The sequence below is a fragment of the Cryptotermes secundus genome, unplaced genomic scaffold (genome assembly GCF_002891405.2).
Source record: "Cryptotermes secundus unplaced genomic scaffold, Csec_1.0 scaffold5, whole genome shotgun sequence".
NCBI classification, from domain to species: Eukaryota; Metazoa; Arthropoda; class Insecta; order Blattodea; family Kalotermitidae; genus Cryptotermes; species Cryptotermes secundus.
The window spans coordinates 44,193-65,635 of NW_019724742.1; the positions used below are offsets into that span (position 1 = coordinate 44,193).

Genomic DNA, 21,443 nt, shown 5'->3' on the forward strand with positions numbered 1-21,443 from the left:
GTGTATCTTGTCTCAATGGTCATAAAAGTGAAAGTTTGCTAGCAGCCCATTAGACAATGGCTGGGGGTTGCAAGCTAGTTTTGAAGGTAGAAATCCCTCGCACTTGTCTGTCAGTTGCCACCCTCCTTGCATTCTTACTACGCCTCCAAAAGGGATTCTTGGAAATACTTGGGGTGGTGAGGCTGTGTGGATTTTAGTGCATTAACCTTCTGAAATACAATAGTTTGTTCTTCACACCATTAGTTGGACAAACCCTTCTGCAATTCTCAGAATCACTTTTCCTGCAGCCTGCTAATTTATGTCTGCATGAAGTGGCCTCCGTAGTCTGGGGGTAACGTTCCCACCTCATGACTCAAGGTATGCAGGTTCAAACCCGGTGGAGGTCGTGGAATTTTTAAGGACGGAAAAATTCAGGGAACAAGTCCTCCAGGAGGGACTTTAAGCCGTGGGTCCCATGTCGTAGATTTACGGCACGTAAAAGATCCTCATGTCTCTAGGAGACCTCTGAGCAAAATTAGGCAAAATGTTTCCCACCCAAGTAGTTTCCAATACCTCCGGTAGATGGGGAAGGTATCGGGTACCAATGCTAGTAGAGGGCCGACCTCGCTGGCAGAAAGGGGAGATAGCGGGCACCAGTATCGGTAGGGTATGGCGACAGTAGAAATTAAAGGGGGACATACAATAGACTATTAGTCACGGTGCATGGGGAAACTCACCCCCTCTATGCTGAATAACTGAACTGAATATGTCTGCGTGAGACTTCTTGTCTTCTGGTCTGTTGGAAAATTGTCGTTATAAAAAATATTTCTACTAAAATTTTAATATTTATTTTAATATCAATTAGCTCTAAAAGTTGAAGGGCTGCACTTTGTGGCTATGGGGGCCGCATGCAGCCCGCGGGCCATATGTTTGACATGGCTGCTCTAGGTCTTCTCAGCCTGTTACAGTCTTCACTAGCTGTTGCTTGGTAGTGGCATTCAACGGTGGACGTTCCCCTTCCTCTGGGTTCCTTAACTTTCCCTGGCCTCAGCTACCAGCTTCTTACAGCAGCAGCTCACAACAGCTGAACCTCTCTCTCTAACCGGCTCCTAATTTACTCTGCTTATAACATCGCAGCAAGGACCGCGCAGAGAACACTGTTTCTCTGTTGCTGTTTATGGCCAATGTCTATGAACGGCCATTGTTTGCAGAGCTATTACTTAACAACATGTTCAGTTACTATTTTTTGGTCATTGCCTAGCAGTGGTTCTACATGGCAGTGTCTTCTGTCTGTCCACATATAATAATTAATACATGTCGTGTGAATAGATTTTGATGAAATCTTGTGCTTGTTTATTTGATTCAGTTTAGTTCCTTCTGGATGACATGAATACCTAAAGGCTTAGGTCTAATTTTAGATGTTTTTGGCTAGGTAATGAATTAGAAACATTTCAATTAAACGCTACAACTACTAGTAAGGGTATGGCCTGAGTGCGGCGGGGCATGGGCAACTTTATGGCAGGGACAGGAGCAGGCCGCTGCTGTATCCTCAGTGGACCTCTAGCATTCAGCGTTTATATCCTCAAAAGACATCTTCCAAATGCTACTGAAACACAAACTGGTTTCACCTGCACGCTAGTACAACATGCTGCCCGCTCCACTCAAAACGCTCGGTCCGAGGACACAACAGTATATTCAAATGGGTTTGTGATGCACGCTGCACGCCCCGCCCCACCAAACGCTCGACGCCCTGCTGCACTCAGGCCATACTGTAAGAGTAGTACCTTGTGTGCAGTTTGATTTAGGGCATATGCACCATTTAATACTGTAATAGATTTTGTTAATATACAGGTGTGAAGTTTCTTGTGTGCTGCATATTTTAGAAACCTTGTTTTCTATGGACAGAGACTTTATGTGGTTGCTTTTGCATTTGTATGCAATATTTCCAGTGACAAAGTTGAAGTAGTCAGTATCATGAAACCAGCTTACAGGTGAAAATCTTATTTTAATTATTTTATGAGCCAGAAAAACATGGCATCCAATTCAAAATGTTTGGGGTCCACAGTATGGGCTCAGCAATCACAAATAGTTTATTTTGTTTTGTTTGTTCATAAGTTAATTACATTTCTGTGTTTGTTAATTTGAATATGTTTCATTGATGTACTAACAGTTACCTTTTCCACAATGGTTGCTTGAAATTTCAGGTAATTATAACAAATAATATTTGGTTCTTTAATAAGTTCTATTTGTGCATCCTGCAGATGTAAGATTTTTTCCTTTTCTTTTTGGAAAAATAGTTTTTCATTCTTCTCCTGTAAAGTCAGTCAGCTCTGTCAACAACAGATGTGTATCTGCTGTAAATGAATGTCACCATGTGAGTTAGCAAATGATGTATTTGAAAATATGCTCTGCAAACCAGAGTATATCACTGTAATGGAATATTATCCAGGAGAGCAACTATTCCAACTGAGGTTTTTCATGGATGTCAGCAGTATTTTCAGAAAAGTTGTGATTTATGAGGGTCGCCATTCTGATGACTGCATCTTCATCCCTGGGTCATAGGCAAACACCAGTGACTCATCACCATTGATGATCTTTTTGAGAAATGTTGGGTCCTGTGTACTTTTCTCAAACATCTCCAGCGACCATCATGTGACATTCCATCTGATACATGGTCAGTTGCCTTGGAACAGACTTCGGACTGACACGTCTCATCTTCAGATCATCAGACAGAATCGCATGAATGGGTCCATGAGAGATAGCAACTTCTTGCTCCAGCACTGTGATAGTCATTCTTCAATCAGATTAAATAAGTTGTTGCACTTCTTCAGTAATTTCTTCAGTTCTGGATGTTGAAGGCCTCCCACTGCACTGGTCATCCTCCAGTGACTCCTGTCTATTCTTAAATTCAGAAAAGCAGTCGCAAAACTGCAGATTTTTTAGTGCAGTAACACCATAAACTTACTGCAGGGCTAGTAGCGTCTGAAGCATATTTTCCCAATTTCTACATGAACTTGGTGTTTGCACACTGTTCAGACTGTGACATTGTCCCGAGTGACCAACATTCACACCTAACTCAAATGGAATAGTAATGACACTGCATGGTGAAACCTGTCCAGATTTTTGGCACTTGTGAGCAGACATGCTGAGCTCCCCGCCACAACAATGTGTGCGCTATCTTATCTCTCATTCTCTCTCTGCAAGGGAATTCTGGCAACTTTTTGACTGCCCATTGTAGACGAGTTTCTTGGGTTACTGAAGGAAGTGTCTAACCATTTTTAAGATGTTAAGCTCTTTCACTGATGTTTGCAGCACTTGTCTAGTTTTGTTACATTAGCTTTCAAAGAAGTATAGAAATGCTTTGAGATATAGCATGAATGTTCTGTTGCAGTTCAGAGCCAATTCCTATCAAACTGGAAAATCCCATTGAACATGCTGACAGTTCGGTAACACACTGTGACAATACTGAAGAGGAATATGTGACAGGAATTGATCCGCCTTCAGAAAGTGTCTTCATTTCTGAAACACCTGGTGGAATACTAAGACACATATCTGTTACGAAACCAGTAGTCCAGGCATATGTGTATGGTAGGAGAAATCGCCTGTATTTAGATAATGATGAGAATTGTCATAAGTGTGAGTTATGCAACAAACGCTTTGTTCATATTGAAAATCTTGTTAGGCATAAGATGCTTCACACAGGAGATACCCCATTCAAATGTGATATATGTAGTAAAATGTTCACACGTCAAGCTCATCTTGTTATTCATAATCGCACCCATACTGGGGACAAGCCTTTCAAATGTGAAGTATGCAATAAAAGTTTCACACAACCTGGACATCTGAAGGTTCACAGTCGTACCCATACTGGGGATAGGCCATACAAGTGTGATATATGTAATAAATGTTTTACGAATAGTGGAGGACTTACAGCTCACACCCGCACACACACTGGTGATAAACCCTTTAAGTGTGAAATTTGCAATAAGTGCTTTTCTCAGCCTGGACATCTTGCAGTTCACACTCGTATCCACACTGGAGATAAGTCTTATAAATGTAAAATATGTGATAAGGGATTCACCCAGAATGGAGATCTTGTGGCTCACATTCGTACTCATACAGGACAAAGGCCGTACACATGTGAAGTATGCCGTAGAGGTTTTACCCAACGTGCACATCTTCGAACTCATACTCGCACTCACACTGGTGATAAGCCGTACAAATGTGAAATATGTAATAAAGATTTCACCTTACGAGGGGATCTTGTTGTTCACACACGCAGACACAAAGGGGAAAAGCCTTATAAATGCGAAGTGTGTGGCAAGACATTCACTCAAGGTGATGAACTTGTGGTTCATAACCGTATACATACGGGAGAGAAACCATTTAGATGTGCTGTGTGTAATAAGGGATTTACTCAGCGTGGCATTCTTGTGGGTCACACTCGCACGCACACTGGAATAAAGCCCTATAAATGTGAAATATGCAATAAAAGTTTCACATTGCGTGGGCATCTTGTTGGTCATACACGAATCCATACTGGAGCAAAGCCTTATAAATGTGAATATTGTGGTAAGTGTTTCAGACAATGTGGACAACTTGTGGTACATACACGAACTCATACAGGTGAGAAACCCTTTAAATGTGAAAAATGTGGTAAAAGGTTTACTCAACGAAAAGCTCTTGTTGTTCACAGTCGAACCCATGCTGGTGTTTAAATGTATGCCAGAGAGTGCTCCATGTTACTGCCATTTTGTGTTGTATGTCTAGTAGAGATAAGCCTCTCAAACCAGAATTGTTTAGTCTGGGACCATATAAAAATACATTTTGGTGGATTAGAATTGTGGGTTTCAATTTAGAATGCTCATAGCTTCCATATGCATTTGCAATTTCTCATTGGAATTTTGTATGGTAGCAAAAGAATCAAGGAGATGTAATTGTATGGAGATCCACCTTGGTGGAAAATAAAAAGTATTATGGTTAGTGCTGATCAACAGTGGAGGAATGTTGCTTAAATCATAATTTATATTCTTAGGCTGGTGCAGAGTAGAAGCTCAAGTATTGTACTGTTTGTATCATCAGCTATTTTTGTGTTTGTAGTTCACAAAATTTCTTTGTATTGAAAAATATTTTGAACAAATTATTTGTTCTTAATGAGTTATAAATAGTACAATTTATACTGTATGCCCCTTTTCTGAATAGTGAACCAGTTTTTATATATATTATGAGTCTTGATTTAGGCTGTGTGGAAAGTAGGGGCCCAAACAGGAGTATGTTTTTGTGAAATGATGAATTTCTAGCTTGTAAGTGTGTACTGAGCAGTTTTTATAGCTAAAATTATATTTACCTCTCAAGCTGGTAATATCTTACACTGTACATGAAAATCATCAGATAATACTGATTGAGAATATTCTAAGAATGTGTTAACTTGGAAAACCTACATGATTTGAGAATAATATAAATCAGGATTATTAGGAAGTAAATTGAGTGGAAATGAACTGAATTATTTCATAGTCATTTCCAGTGGACATCTTTTCTGTTAGTAGTGTTGAAACCTTCAGTTGTAATGACAGAGAGTTAGATTATTAATAAACTAATTCCTTCAAATGCACATCAAGTTTCCCAGTCATTACTTCATCCCTTAATTCATGCTTCATGGCAGAATTCTCTGCTGAGTTTGTCATCTGTTAGTGAAAGGGATGTGGAACACTATTAGATAAATAAAAAAAAATACTGAATTTGTAACTGAAGTAATTACAGTGAAATAAATTAATATGGCAAGTCCTCACTCTGTGAAAGGGAAAATGGTGTTCAGATGTTGAATGTGTAGTTACAGAATTGTAACATGTTTTGATTTTTCAGTTTGAGAGTTGGTTGAATGTTTACAAACATTTCACTGTAAAGAATGATCTTTTACTACAGTAAGGTACATGACAGAGAACTCCATGACTTGTACTCTTCTCCTGTTTTTGATAAGGTGATTTAAACATGAATGATGTGATGAGCTAGGCATAACACAAAAAGGAAAGTAACAACTGTTAGGCATATTAATGTAACTTATTTTTAGGTTTTCATGGCTGGAATATAATATATGACTGTAGCATTACAATCCTAGCCAATCTGTGGTTCACTTACCTATCAGCTTTTCAGTCATGCTAAATATGATATTCAGCATATTTCATTGTGTACTATACTAACTGTTAACTATGTAAACAAAATGTAAAATAATTGCACCAAGAAGTTAAATAACCTGACCATACATCTTGCAAAATCATTACATGACAGATTTAAATAAAGGCCTAAAATTGGAGCAACAGCTCCTTTCTGTGGCTGATGCTCTAGAATTTCACTTTCATGGAAACGAATCTTTAAAGCAACTGCATCTTGTCAATTATTCAAGTTAACTTCAGTATTTTATACTGACATTTTAATATTTTATACTTTTGAAACTTTCTGAAATACTGTTGCTGTTAACACAAAGTAAAGGTTTATTGTAGAGCTTGTAAATTATTGTCATATAAAATTCAGTATGCTGAAATGTGGTCTTCTGTGTTGTGGCACTGCAGTCTTATGTGTGAGTACCAACATTTCAGTGGAACATGTCTTCATACTCACAGGTAATCATTCAAAAAATGGCCATTTTACTGTTGACTCTTCTTATTTTCATGTAGAATTTTTATCTCCACTCTCACAACTATATGAATGGCCACCTAGCTTGCATCCTGTGTATATAACCCAACAAACTGCACACCCTACACGATTCAATGCTGAAGATGTTCTCCAAATGAGAAGAGGTGATGAAGGTGGTGGTGGTGGTTGTTGCTGTTGGTCCCCCCCCCGTGGTGCTGAGAGTTGATTAATGGCGTTTTTGGACAAGCACGATAGTGTGAGAAGGAGCAACTCATAGATATTTTACTTACCATATGGTATGAGACATTTCCTTATATTGATTAGTTGATTACATGTTGAAGTACCCAAAATGGTTTGGTCATGCAATATCACATTCAGGGTTCTTTTACCTGTTCTGTTATTTCAGATTCAAGCAGATCCAGATACAGGTTGAGAATTAGATTCACAAACCAATGTATATAGAATGTGTCGCATATAGGAGCAAATTATCCACATTAACATATGTACCATATTAAAGGAAACTATAAACCATATAGATAAAAATAAAGGAATTAAGACAGCATTCATGAATTTCGTATACAAGTTAAAAATATGTTAAATTCTGTTGATGTAGGCCGTTGTAAGTTCAAATTCGTTTGTTATGTGATTTACCATGCAGTATGTTGATATTGTTGGTAATACTAATATACGCATGTTGTTTCTGGTGTATATGTTGGCAATACTTATATACTACGCATGTCGTACATTCTGACCACATGGCTGTCCCAGTACGGTTCCAGGCAATGTGGTGGTAAGTTGGTTTTTCGTATGCGCACGTGCACGCTAGTGCGTATACTAGATGATATTACTGGATGTAAAAGTGGAAGTGTGTAGATCAAGAAATAAAAACCTACAAAAAAAAAACCGAAAAGTTTTACAACAGGTTATGGGCCCAGGATTCTTCCACTGCGCGTAGTATATAATTAACTGAAGAGTTGTGGATATTTTTTGAGTATTATCAAAGATGTCGAATCCAACTGCAACCTTGCCACCGATTGAAAAGCTGGACGGTCGTTTAAATTATTCTGATTGGAAATTCGGAATGATGCTTTATCTCAAAGAATTGGGCATTTGGAACAGTGTAAATGGATACCCTACAGGAGATACTACGACCGAAACACAGAAGACCCAGCATGATGCAACGGCCCTAATAAAGATTGGCCTCATGGTCAAGCCCATTTGTTATCCTATCATTCGTGATGCGGAAACAGCCAAATCTGCGTGGGAAAAGCTTTCTGTAGCTTTTGAGGATGATGGCCTGAATCGAAGATGTCAGTTATTGCGCAAACTGGGACAATTGAGGTTAGAACAGTTTAAAAACTTGACTGAGTATACTCATGCTTTTGTGGACATTGCTGATAAGCTGCGGTCAATGAAGAAACCTCTTGATGACGAATTCGTAGCGGCAATGATGTTGGCAAATTTGCCTGATAGGTTTGAACCAATGAGACAAACCTATGATAATTGTGGTATAACAATTTCTACTGACTTGATTTCCAGAAAATTGCAAGAGTATGATGACACGAACTTACATAGTAAAGAAGATGTGGCTCTTCTGTCTCATGGAAAGGAAAGGTTTCCAAGAAAACCTAAGTGTTGGTTGTGTGGTGAAATTGGCCATGTACGGATGGACTGCCCCAAGAAAGTGCAGAATTCCTCGAAACAGGGAACTAAGAAGAGTTTTTCAAAGCAAGAAGACAAGATGTCAGCTAAGAAAGAGAAGACATCTCGTCGCGAGAATTCCTACTTCGCAGCACTGACATTGGAGACCAATGATGATTCTAGTTGGTATGTCGACTCAGGGGCTACTTCTCATTTGACATCTCGACTGGATTGGTTTAAGAAAGAGAAGGAGATGACTGGAGTAGAAGTGTTCACTACGGGAACAAATAAATTAGAATGTCTAGGATCTGGCTCTGTTCGGGTAAAGTTTAAGAATGATGACTCTATTTCAAATATTAGTAGTGTACTGTATGTTCCAGAAGCCAGAACAAACTTGTTGTCAGTGAGTAAATTGGTTGATAAAGGACATGTTGTTGTGTTTGAGGAATCTGGTTGTAGGATTTATAGTAAACATAATATGTCTATTAAAGGTAATGTTCTAGGTACTGCATCTAAGGTTGGGAATCTGTTCAAAATGGATGTGGAGGAGATGGAACGGGTCAACCTGGCAAAAACTGATAAAGATGAAAATTATCAGCTCTGGCACAAGAGGTTAGGTCATATTAATCCAACCAGTATGAAGATAGCTAAAAATGGAGTATGTGAAGGTATTTGTTTTAATGACACTGTACCGGATACATGTATATCTTGTATAAAAGGCAAGTTTGCAAAGAAACCATTTAGGGCACGTAAGAGTAAAGCAAAAGGATTACTGGACGTAATCCACTCAGATTTATGTGGACCTATGGAAGTTGAGTCCTGGAATGGAGCTAAGTATATTCTTACCTTTACTGATGAATTCTCTAGAAAGGTTTTTGTATATTTCATAAAGTCTAAGAGTGAAGTGTTTACTGTTTTTTGTAATTTCAAGGCTCTTGTTGAGAATCAAGTTGGGAAGACTATTAAAGCCCTACGAACTGATAATGGTGGGGAATATATTTCTAAACATTTCTCTGATTATCTTGAGCAAAATGGGATAGAGCATCATGTGACAGTACCTTATAATCCTCAACAAAATGGATTAGCCGAAAGGGTTAATCGTAGTCTTTGTGAGATGGCCAGATGTCTGATGAGTGAAGCAAAGTGTAATAAGCGAATGTGGGCAGAAGCCATCAATACGGCAACTTACATTAAAAATAGGGTTCCACACAAAGCTTTGATAAATAAGACGCCACAGGAATGCTGGTCTGGGGAAAAGACTAATGTATCCCATTTTAAAGTATTTGGATGTGTGGCATACATGCATGTACCAAAGGAAAATAGGCTTAAATGGGATTCTAAATCGAAGGGGATGTGTTTTGTAGGATACTGTGAGAAGTCTGGAAACTACAGACTGATTGATCTGTCCAACCCTAAATCGGTAACATTTGCACGAGATGTCATTTTCTTGGAAAATGTAAGGGCTAGTGTAGATGAAGAGAATGTAAATGCATCTACTGATTTCATCAAGCCTAGCTATTTTGGGTCTGAGATCTCTGATAGTGGGGATCAACCTGATGCAGAAAAAGTATTAGATGACTCTACTGTAAATCTGAATGAGAGTGATCATACTCCGGTTGCATCTGTATTAAGTGATGCTGAAACTGATGATGTACTTGCAGTTCCTGTACAACAGGTTGAGAATGAACCAGGTACAATGATGAGGGTTAGACGCCCACCATTGTGGTTGCAGGATTATGAAACTAATTTCATGACTGTTGAAAGTTTTGTTGACAACTGTCCAGATTCATATTCAAGTGCTGTTAGAGGACCTGATAAAAATAATTGGAAAAGGGCAATGAAAGAGGAGTATGATGCACTCATTCAGAATAATACATGGAATCTAGTAGAGCTGCCCAAAGGTAAGAAAGCTATCTCATGTAAGTGGGTGTATGTAGTTAAAAAGGACTTACAGAGTGATCCCAAATACAAGGCACGCTTAGTTGCTAGAGGTTTTTCTCAAATTGATGGGATTGACTATAATGAGACTTATTCACCAGTTGTTGGAAGATCTGTAATAAGATTTTTGTTAGCCTTGACTGTTGAGTTAAATTTGAAGATGTATAGTCTTGATATTTGCACAGCCTTCTTGAATGGAGAATTAGAAGAAGAAATATACATGACTCAGCCTGAGGGTTTTACTGTTGAAGGATTGGAAAATAAAGTTTGTCTATTAAACAAAGCTTTGTATGGATTGAAGCAAGCTTCACGTACATGGAATACTACTATTACTAAAGAGTTGGTAACTCTTGGTTATGAAGTTTCTGTTAATGAGCCATGTATGTTTTACAGAAAGATGGATGATTCATTTACTGTTTTAGCATTATATGTTGATGATTTCTTAATTGTAACCAATGATATCTCTGAAAAAGAAAGACTTGTAAAGAAACTAGGATCTAAGTTCAGATTAAAAGATCTTGGAGAAACTAAGTACTTGTTAGGTATGAGAATTAGGAAAAGGAATGGAAGTATTTATGTAGATCAAGAGGAATACATATGCAAGATACTGGAAAAGTTTGCCATGATAAACTGTAAAAATGTATCTACACCTCTTCCTGCTGGTTGTAAGCTAGACAGAAACAATTCTGATAAGTTAAGTGAGATTTTCTCTTATCAAAGTTTGGTTGGCTGCCTCAATTACTTAGCTCTTATAGCAAGACCTGACATTGCTTTTGCAGCCAGTTTCCTAGGTCAATACAATTCTTGTGCCACGGCTGAACATTGGAAATGTGCCAAGCATGTATTGCGTTATCTAAGAAAAACTAAGGACCTGTGTTTGGTGTATTCTAAGACAGGAAAATCCATTGTTGGGTACTCTGACTCAGATTATGCTAATGGAGAAGATAGGAAGTCTTACTCGGGAAACATTTTTGAATTAGCAAATGGACCTATTTCTTGGGAGGCAAAGAAGCAGAAAAGTGTTGCACTTTCTACTACTGAGTCTGAATATATTGCTCTAAGTGAGGCTTGTAAGGAGGGTGTCTTTCTCAGAAAACTGTTGATGGAACTATTAAATGATGACTCTCCAATTTTGATGAATGTTGACAATCAAAGTTGTATCAAGTTAGCCTCAAATCCAGTATTTCATTCCAGATGTAAACACATCGATGTACGATATCATTATGTAAGAGAGGTAGTACAGAATGGATTGATTGATCTGGAATATGTGCCTACAGAAATTATGAAGGCCGATATAATGACAAAGAGTTTACCTAAAGTGAAGCATGAATATTTGCTAGATGCATTGGGCATGAAACCTTTTGATTGTATAAATTGAATTTATGTGCCCATGTGATTGTACGATAATATTTTTGGTTATTATTATTTAATTTACATGCTATGATTACGGGGGAATGTTGGTAATACTAATATACGCATGTTGTTTCTGGTGTATATGTTGGCAATACTTATATTATACGCATGTCGTACATTCTGACCACATGGCTGTCCCAGTACGGTTCCAGGCAATGTGGTGGTAAGTTGGTTTTTCGTATGCGCACGTGCACGCTAGTGCGTATACTAGATGATATTACTGGATGTAAAAGTGGAAGTGTGTAGATCAAGAAATAAAAACCTACAAAAAAAAAACCGAAAAGTTTTACAACAGATATTTCATTTTTGCTTTCTTGCGTGTTGATAAGATGGAGCTCAGAAGTTTCGTTGTGGTTCTTGGAAGGTGAAGGCTTTTCAGTCGCCTTATCTTCTTCGCTTATAAGTATTTTCAAAAGAATCTATATTGGTATTTATGTTTTAAATTATAAAAATATTTATTTCCGTGATTCTCAAGATGCGATGTACAAAAGCGACCACAATCACGGCATACTGGATTCATCGGAAGCCCGATAATGTCGAATACTAAATGGATAGTACTGTATACATTTCGAATTCGAATGTGGTGGAAAAGTATCGTGTAAAAATAACGGGAACTGTGCAGGTTATAAATGTACTTAGGTCTTGACGAAAGTAAAATATTTGTTTTATGTCATAATTTGAACAAATCGTGTAATTGATAGCTGAGAAAGTAAAATTCAGTTGTCAGAATAAAAGATTTGCAATGTCTGAAGGCACTGTAACGTGATTTTAATGTAGGATTAACCACAGAACGAATTACCATGCGGTAACATTTAGTGACTTGTCTGCATTTCGTACGCAGGCACGTCAGTCGTGTGGGGTTGCAATTGAATTGTTGAAGTCGTTGGACGGTCATGGAAAATGTGCTCAGTGATTTTTGTGATGTAACATCATGGCACCATGCAATATCGTCTCATGTAAGTGAAGTTTGTATGTAGGTATATAATGGCTGGGACTTATTTTATGCAGTATTGAATTATTGTGTTATTTAGTAAGGAGTGAGCCATGGTTGCAGGTGTGATAATTCATTTATGAAGACCACATTAACTGAACAAAACATGTAGCAAGAACAGGATCAAAACAAATCCCACTGCAGTTGTGCTTTTATTTGTGTACACATTATTGTAAACTTGCAAATGGTATCCACAGTGGTGTTAAATTTGGTATGGTAGTTTTGTTTATACAGCAGAAACTTGAGAATAAGAAAATGTGCTGCTTTTATTCTCCAGTATTTTAAATAGTTGCTTATAACAAGTTAAGACAGAAAACCTTTCAGAATAAGCCAAAAATATGCTCACCAGAGGCGTCAGTGAGCCATAATGTCCAATCTGAGTAATGTAAATGGCAGGACACAGGTGGCACCAGTGATGAATAATTCTTGTTCATAGGTTATTTATGTCTGGAGATTTACATGTAACTTAAGCTTTTGGAAATACCCAACGTAGAACGTTGAAGGTTTTCCAGTGTCTTGGGAAACATTTCAGTTACCATCTTCTGGATTTGGGCAGATCTGGCAGTGAGTGGTGAGTGAGAGGTAGATCCATGATTATACAGAGTGATTCTAAATTATTGTTGCATTTTCCATTCATAGGCCACAGAAACCCCAACAATAATGTCAGAAACTGTTCAATAGAATGTCATCCCACATCAGATGCACTGAGGACAGACAATTCCTAGCTCCGAATTTAGGCCTCCAAAAGATCCCATGTTCATGTGGCAAGGTGTACATTAGCCAAATGGGCCATCACATTTCTGCTAGGATTTCCAAACACATAAGCATCAGGCTGGAGAACCATCTGTCACTTGTAACTGAGCGGTCAACAGGGACAAGGCACAGTACTGACTGACAAGTTAAGGACCCTGGTTTACACCGAGTTCCATCATCAAGGAAGGAATTAAAACAACAAGACACTTCATTGGTTGAACTGTGAGGTTAAGTACAGACTTTGTAAAGCCATGTTTTACTTCTGTTGGAACCCACTGCTCAATCAGTTTCATCAAACAGCTGTGAAACTTCACCCATGTAGACCAACACAGTGGGCACGAAACACTTTTGTTTGCTTTCTTTCATATTCATGTGACTACTAAATCTTTTTTTGCTTTCTTTCCTAACTGCCTGGTAACCATAAAAATAAAAAAAAATTGTGACCTTTACTAACCACGTAACCACAGAACTTCCAGCTCATCTTTTCCAATGAAATAAGGGAAAAGGCATCTTTTGTCCCTTTATCTCAGTGCAGTATGGTTGCAGACATCCTTCCCCACCTCTTCTCGTTACCGATTGGTGACAAAAATATCATCTTTGCCTCTTCTCAGTATCACTTGTTCACTAAAGACTCTTCCATCTCCTAGTCTCTCACACAGATTCTAAAGAAAATTCTTCATTATAACTCTTCATGACCATGTGGTTTCTAAGAATCTTCCAATCACTTCTTGTCCTCAGTTATGTGGTCACCCTCAAGTGCCAGATCTATGATATAGGCTTCCATCTTCCCCCAAAGACACACCCTGAAGATGGAAACTGCAGTGCAATCAATAGTGTTAAGCTTTCAGCATTCTCTGACATATTCCCAAAAGCCAAAGATAAGTAGTTAGAGAAAACAAACGGTAATTGTATAAGGATTGAAGTGTAGGAAACTTGAGAGCCTAACCCAACACAAATTCTTGTGTGTAGAGAGTAATCTTCTAATGGTCAACTTTGTTGTCACATTGTCAAAATAGAGATGAAGGCTGCTACCAGCACTATTGACCATGATGTCACATTAAGACTTCTCTTCCAGAATTCAGCAGAACGATATTGCTGTTCACTGGATGTTTAGTTAGTTGGCTTGGCAGATAATAAATACGAGGTAATATCGGAAAGTTCCTGGACTGTTATTGTTGTAACTGCCTCGGTGAAAGAAGATGAGAGGGGAGGCCAAGATCACACTTCCACAAGCCTATTGCATCAGTCTGCCACATGACACCAAGCTCTGAACACGCATTGTTTTTACACAAGTGCCTTTTTACTTCGTGTTTTGTGTCTGTGATGGATGGAAAAATTGAACAATGTGTCTGCACCAGGTTTTGCATGAAGCTCAGTAAATCTGCTACCAAAGCCCTTGAAATGCTTCGTGAGGCTTTTTGGAACATTCTTTAAGCCGGACAGCAGTTTTTGAATGGCATTCATATTTCAAGGCTAGTCAAGTGTCAGTTGAAGATGACAGACGTTCACGGCGACCAGGCACCAGCAAAACGACAGAAAACGTTGAAAAGATTCGAGAACTGATCCACAAAGACCATCACCAAACAATCCATGAGCTCACAGACACTGTTGGGATCAGTTATGGAATTCATCAGGAGATCTTAACAGAAAATTTCAACATGTGTCACATTGCTCCATCATGATGGCAATGCACCCACCCACACGTCCATGAAAAGCACAGAGTTTGTGACTAACAAACACATGGTTATCATTCCCAATCCTCCCTACTTGCCGGACTTAGCCCCGTGATTTCACTTTGTTTCCCAAATTGAAAATGAAACAGAAGGGACAACATTTGAAACAGCATCTGAGATCCAAAGGAAATTGTAAGCGGTACTCGACAGCATTAAGGAAAATGACCCACGGTGCTTTTTAAGCGTGGAAAAAGTGATGGGATCGCTGTATACATTCCCAAGGAAACTATTTTGAAGGAGATGGCAGCCAAAATTGAGTAAGTTAATCCAGCATTTCTTCTTTGACCTAGTCCAGGAACTTTCTGATAGTACCTCTTAGTAGTGGATGGCAATATCAATTGAACCTATAGCTTACTTGTAGTTCTCTCCATATTCTAGACATAAACCAAACTTTCTTACATTCTGATCAGTTCATGGAGTTAGATTGAATTGCAGAAATTTACTTTTACGAGCAACACATCTTGTTTGCTGTAGTCGTCTGGATTATGACACTGTATAGTCTCTTAGGTTGTTGCCAACATTTCAGAAGAACTTTCTACCTTCATCCTCAATGTAAGAGTGACCCTGAAGGAGGAGGCAGAAAGTGTATCTGAAATGTTGGTAATTATCTACCAGACTACTACACAGTATTGTAACCCAGAGGACTGCATTCAGTAACAAATTATTGGTAACTACGTACCAGACTACACAGTGTCATAACCCAGAAGACAATAATCCAAATTTTCACAACTGTGGAAACCTCAAATCTCAAAACACTTTGTAGTTGGTTGGTGTGCATGCGTGCGTGCATAAGCATGTGTATACATGCATGGGAGGGTGCTAAAAATAGAAATACAAAGTAGTAATTTGTAGTAGGCTGCATGGATTCTTGAGCTATGAAAAATTTTACTCTTGATGCCATGTTGGTGACCGTGAACATGTTTCTGCAACAGCATTGATTATTTTTGTTTGTTTTTGTTTTCCCTCCCACTCCATTTTCCTTCAAGCACTGGGGCAGCAGACTCTTATGCTTTGTTTCTAATTGATTGGTTTTTGATTTCATGGATCAACCAGTGTTTCTTTCTCCATGGGACCAGTAATTGAGAATTGTTCTGGTAGACTCTTCAATGGCATGTTCTGTGTGTGGTACGACAGAGGCTCATCATATTTTGCAGTAGGACCATTCACACTTCCAAATTTATGTTGATTTGTTTAATAAATTCATTCCACCATTGCTTCATTCTCATCCATCACCATCTCCTAAAGGACCCTGACAGGTGACACCCTCATCTGGGGCTTTCCCCCTAACCTGACACAGAATAAAGAAGTGTTTTTAACTACTGATTGGTTAGGTATGACAAGGTGATGATTTAGTGACTTATATTCCATGAATATAAAAAATTAAGTCTGCTCATTGAGGTAGAAACTCTATGCATGTGGTCTCATGGGGAGTGCCTCCTTCTGGACTGGCACAGCTTGGTGCTTGCCCTAACTTGGTCAGGAATTTTTGGGTAAGTCACTTCTAAAGGCGATGTTGGGGTGTTACATATAGTATTACTGAGTTTCTGGACTCTGCCCATTATATAGTATTCTGAAGAACACTACATTTCAGAAACTGGTTCTGATTCTGCCCTCAGGTGAAAAGGTGGGAAGATACTTCCTCAGTTGGGTAAGTGACTGAATGGAAACAGATCCAATTTCGAAAGTATGTTCTTTTGGAATACTAGACGATGGACAAAGTCAGGAACGCAGTTTCAACATACTGCAGTGTGTAGAAATGTTTCTATGCAATGATTCAGTAAACACATTCCCATGGCAATGCATATGCATGCAACAATAGAGACTGTTGGAAACAGTGTTTTCTGCCAGATCTATGCTGAGGGGTTATAAGTGAGACAAGGTTTAGAGGTAAGTCAGTTGATAGTGGTGAAGAGAAGACTAGAAGGTTGGTGTGAAATGCCCGTGAGTTAGTTGCAAAAGTGCTCAGTTGATACCCCAGCTGGGAAGGGAAGATTTTATGTGTGCTATTCTCAGTGTGTAATTCAGTGAGGCTGTTATAGTTCCTGTGTTAAAATCTACTGCCAGGATATGGCTAGTGGGGACTGTAAAAGACTGAGGACACTAGTCTGTGTGTGACAGTGAACTGTAAACTGTAGTCACTAGTTGTGAGTAAATAAGTGGTCAGTTAATACCAATATCCAATCCAAAATCCACTTATAGTCACTCATACACGTACCAGTATGAATATCATCTGTGTTTACAGCTCACTGTGAGTGTAATTACAGTGGAATAGAACTGTTCCTGTACCTGATATGAATGTGATTGTTTTACAGCACAAAATAGACAAAATGAAAGTCGATCCAGATTCAAATAGAATATTGCATTAGCTGCTGTGAACATCATTGTTCTGCAGCCAGCATGAATGTAATTACATAGAGCTTGATTCATGGGTATTTATTCCAGTACATAATCGGTGCAAATCATTGTTTTACAGCACAACCTAGAAGTGATCAAAGTTGAACCTGATTTAGACACTGAAAGCCTGAGTGGGTCTCCCTTCTTTGAAGATCCCCTCACTGATGAAACTGAGGATGCAGACCCTCTACTAATAAAATCAGCTGTGGTGAAGGATGAAGTGAAAGTGAGTTTTCTTTTGTGAAGTAGAGAGTGCAGATTTAGTCTGCTACATACAAATGTATTAAGTTACATTTGTGTATTTTCATAGTAAATATTAGTGGCCATGAAGTATTTTACAGTATGTGCTGCATGCTCTTGTTTTACAATTCAGTGATAAATCACATTTTACCTTCAGCAGGAAGAGCTGTGTGATGTTACTAAAATCAAGGAAGAATTGACAGAAGAAGTAACTGCAGAGGAATGTTATGCATGTCATGACAAGTAAGTATATTGTTAATGTCACTTGTTCAGAGACTATAGACTGGATTTGGATTGGTAATTGAATTTATTTGGCTTTTGAAACTCACAACTGCAATTAACTGTAACAGTTTAACGGATATATGCACTTTAACAGATCATTAAAGTACGCACCAAGATTTCTTAGTCTACCGTGTCTTCACTATGTGTTGCTTGGTAATGGCTTTCCATGCTGAAGATTCCTGAGCTTCTGTGTTTCATGGCTCTGGCTGTTGCCCTTCTCACAACTCACCTAGGCATTACCTGGTTACAGTCTTCTAACAAGGGCTATTCCTCATGCCCTTACTGTACTGCTCTGCTGCTGACCTCCTAGCCAGGGCCCAGGACCATCTTTCTCAGACTGCTAACACCTCTGCTGGGGGGGGGGACTGTGTCACAACGTCAGATGCAGACTGACGCGCTCGGACTGTCTCTGAGCTTGACTGCCGCCTCCTAACCGCAGGTTTCGGTTCTCTGAATATAGCCTTGGGGTAGAATGCGCAGAAAATATCTTTTCTTGCAGCTGTTATATTATAGAGTGACATTCACCACGGTGGACCACACAGAAAAGACTGCTTCCAGCAGTTCTTTGTTGCATACATAAGTGTGGCTGCCATCATGTGACATGTACCAAGCCATTGCCTAGCAACAGGTGTTTCCAGAGCTATTCCATAGCAGTGGCTGACTCTGCTGGCTTCACAGTCCTGGCTTTCAGCAGGCATGCCACAATATCTTCCGACAGAAACAGTAATAGGTTGTTACCACGATCAAGAAGAGCTTAAGGACTTAATAATGTTGTGTCTACACAAGTGATTTCATTATTAATTCACCCCTTAGAATATGAAGCTTCAGTACTACCAACACAGCCCTCTCTCTGCATGACCTAAAGCTAAATCATTTCAGTTCAGACCATGTCCTTACAATCCATTTTCCTAATATTGCATTTAATTGTATCCTTAAGTTTTCAACCTCTTGATAGTCACCATATTCCTGTCGTTCCTCCATTAATATTCACTGATCCTTGTCATTCTTTTGCATATGATATAAGCAGAACAGCATTACTTCTATTACTTCAGAGCCATAGATGCCATAAAATTTACAGAATACATGAGATCTGTTTTTGAAGTAAATCACATTTTTGTAATTTCAGGACCTAATGGGTTAGATCAATTGTTGACACATATTATATGGGATGTTCGAGGTGTCTTGACCAGGGTACCTTATATCCTGATTGAGTTTGTTTTTTTTTTTTTTTTTTTTCNACTGCTTTTTCCACCTGAATCGTTACAAGTTCATTGTTATAATGATTATGGTATCTCATTTGCAAGTACCCATGAAGTATATGGATTAGATGAATTACATAAAAATAACTATAAAATCAGATGTATATTTATTGTTGTTGTCATTCATTGAATTGTAAACTTATAGCTGTACTTTGCTTACACCATGCGAAGTGTCCTACACCATATAAGGAATATAGTAGTCTGAACAGCAGATGAAAGAAATATGTCCTGAAATTTATGAGCTTCCAAGAAAAGTACATTTCTTCTTTTCTTTCTCAGTGTGGAGCATTCAACCAACCAACAGTGGCATTCAGTTATTACTGCAGACACTTCATCAGGATATGCCACTGTACATGTTGGCAGTCTTCAGGAAGAAGATACCTGCAGCGAGACTGAAATGTCGTTTAAACAGTGTGGAACACAAAGAAACTGTTGTAACATAGGATCAGACATTGAGGAAAGACATACGGTTAAAAAACTGAAACATGATTCTAAAAAGAAGGGAAGAATTTTATATAAATGTAAAATATGTAGCAAATCAATCTCTAGAAAGGAAAATCTAGTGATACACAATCGCATCCATACAGGAGAAAAACCTTTCAGGTGTGAAATATGCAATAAAGGTTTCATACGACGTGATGGCCTTGTGCGCCATACTCGGATCCACACTGGAGATAAACCTTTTAGCTGTGAAGTGTGCAATAAAGGTTTTATACAGCGTGGAGATCTTATAATTCATACTCGGACCCACACTGGTGAGAAACCTTTCAAGTGTAAAGTCTGTAATAAAAGATTCAAACAAAGTGCAGTGCTTGCATCTCACTCTCGTATACACACAGGTGATAAGCGTTTCAAATGTGATGTCTGCAATAAAGAATTTACACAACATGGAGGCCTTGTGCGCCACACTCGCAGCCATTCTGGAGATAAACCATTTAGCTGTCAAGTGTGCAATAAAAAGTTTGCAATGCGTGGTGATCTTGTGCGCCACACTCGGATCCACACTAGACATAAGTCTCACAGCTATGAAGGTTGCAGTATTGGTTTAGTGGAGTGTGGTGACCTTAACTCTTATCCTCATACTGGAGAGAACACTTTCAGCTCTTAAGTGAGCAACAAGTTTTGCACACCAAGGACATCTTGCCATCACGCTTGTACTTAAATTGCACCCTTCATCCTTGAAGTACACAATAAAGACACACACACATATTAATATTAGAAACAAATCTTTCTACTTTTAAAATGCAACACGTGTTTCACATTACCTGAAAAGGAAAACAGATTATTGTAACTTGATATCTTTCATGTGGTTTGGAGAGTCTTGTTTCAAATGTTAAATTATAGTAAAGGTCTTTGACACTGTGGACATCTGGTCCAATAAATTTTTCATAATGAAGTCAGCACATGCCTTCTGTGACAGTATATATATATACATACCCATTTACAGTTTGTCTGTTTTTGTGTAGTAAAGGCAGTTTCAAATTTATTGTGGCTGTAATTTTTGCAAATGAAATTGTGTTGTAATATTTCTCATGTTTTTGTTTCTGAATTGCACCTTGGCTGATCTGGGCCAATTATTCTTGTCACTAACAAAGTAAATGTAAAGACTACAGCTTCATTAAATATAGAAATTCAGCATATCTGATGAAAGCTGTATTTGGTAATGTGTATTAGCCCAAGTCTGTAGTCAGGAACTGTGCCATATTTTTTAATATCTATTCTTGATACACTGTCTAGTCATATGTCATGTACCAGGATAGATTTGTTTTTAGATTACTGATCTTACATCCATTTGTTATCTCCCTCCTAATATATGACGAAGATTCTTATTATGTAATTTTCTCCATCCTGCTGATACTTCATTTGTCGAGTCTAAGGATTCTTTTCAAAACTTTTCTCTTTTTCCTTGGGATGTTACATGAATCTTCACACCCATATAAGTAGTTCCTTATATCTTAATCTTTTAGATGGACAGTAAATGTATCACACTAAATAACATCACTGAAGTTTCTGGATCTTAGAGCACAGTTAGTAGAAAAGTGAAACTAGAATAAGTGCATGGGTCCCTTTACCCAGCATTCAGTGTAGGGCTGCTGTGCCAGATATGTGATTAAATGCATAATGTCAGAACAGCCTTTTAAATAAAAGTTGCATAGGTCTAAATATGGATTTAAAACGTTGAAAAGTTTT

General features: G+C 38.4%; 2 protein-coding genes across 7 annotated transcripts in view; both read left to right on the top strand.

Annotated features, from left to right (window-relative positions):
* Positions 1-5,592, top strand: part of LOC111862664 (zinc finger protein 2-like) — a 20,376-nt gene extending 14,784 nt beyond the window's left edge. Inside the window, exon 5 of the mRNA XM_033750766.1 lies at positions 3,371-5,592. Coding sequence (XP_033606657.1) covers positions 3,371-4,697 — 1,327 coding nt within the window. The 3' untranslated portion in view covers positions 4,698-5,592. The remainder of the gene's footprint in view (positions 1-3,370) is intronic.
* A 97-nt stretch (positions 5,593-5,689) lies between these two features.
* Positions 5,690-20,653, top strand: LOC111862665 (oocyte zinc finger protein XlCOF6.1-like). Of its 6 annotated transcripts, none has more exons than XM_023848211.2 (5): positions 6,858-6,905; positions 12,443-12,557; positions 17,552-17,698; positions 17,870-17,955; positions 19,533-20,653. In XM_023848211.2, exons 2-5 carry the CDS (start codon positions 12,495-12,497, stop codon positions 20,359-20,361), a joined length of 1,125 nt encoding a protein of 374 aa, XP_023703979.1. In that variant the 5' UTR covers positions 6,858-6,905; positions 12,443-12,494; the 3' UTR covers positions 20,362-20,653. The 6 variants fall into 6 exon arrangements, with proteins under 6 accessions (XP_023703982.1, XP_023703979.1, XP_023703978.1 ...); XM_023848210.2 differs by lacking the exon at positions 6,858-6,905 and adding an exon at positions 11,729-11,764; XM_023848212.2 differs by lacking the exon at positions 6,858-6,905 and adding an exon at positions 11,977-12,223.
* The last annotated feature ends 790 nt before the right edge of the window (positions 20,654-21,443 follow it).

Coding starts and splice junctions, on each gene's coding strand:
- LOC111862665 (XM_023848211.2), top strand. CDS start 12,495: ATGGAAAATGTGCTCAGTGATTTTTGTGATGTAACATCATGGCACCAT. Junction 12,558..17,551: donor ACCATGCAATATCGTCTCAT/GTAAGTGAAGTT, acceptor ATTGTTTTACAG/CACAACCTAGAAGTGATCAA. Junction 17,956..19,532: donor TGTTATGCATGTCATGACAA/GTAAGTATATTG, acceptor TTTCTTTCTCAG/TGTGGAGCATTCAACCAACC.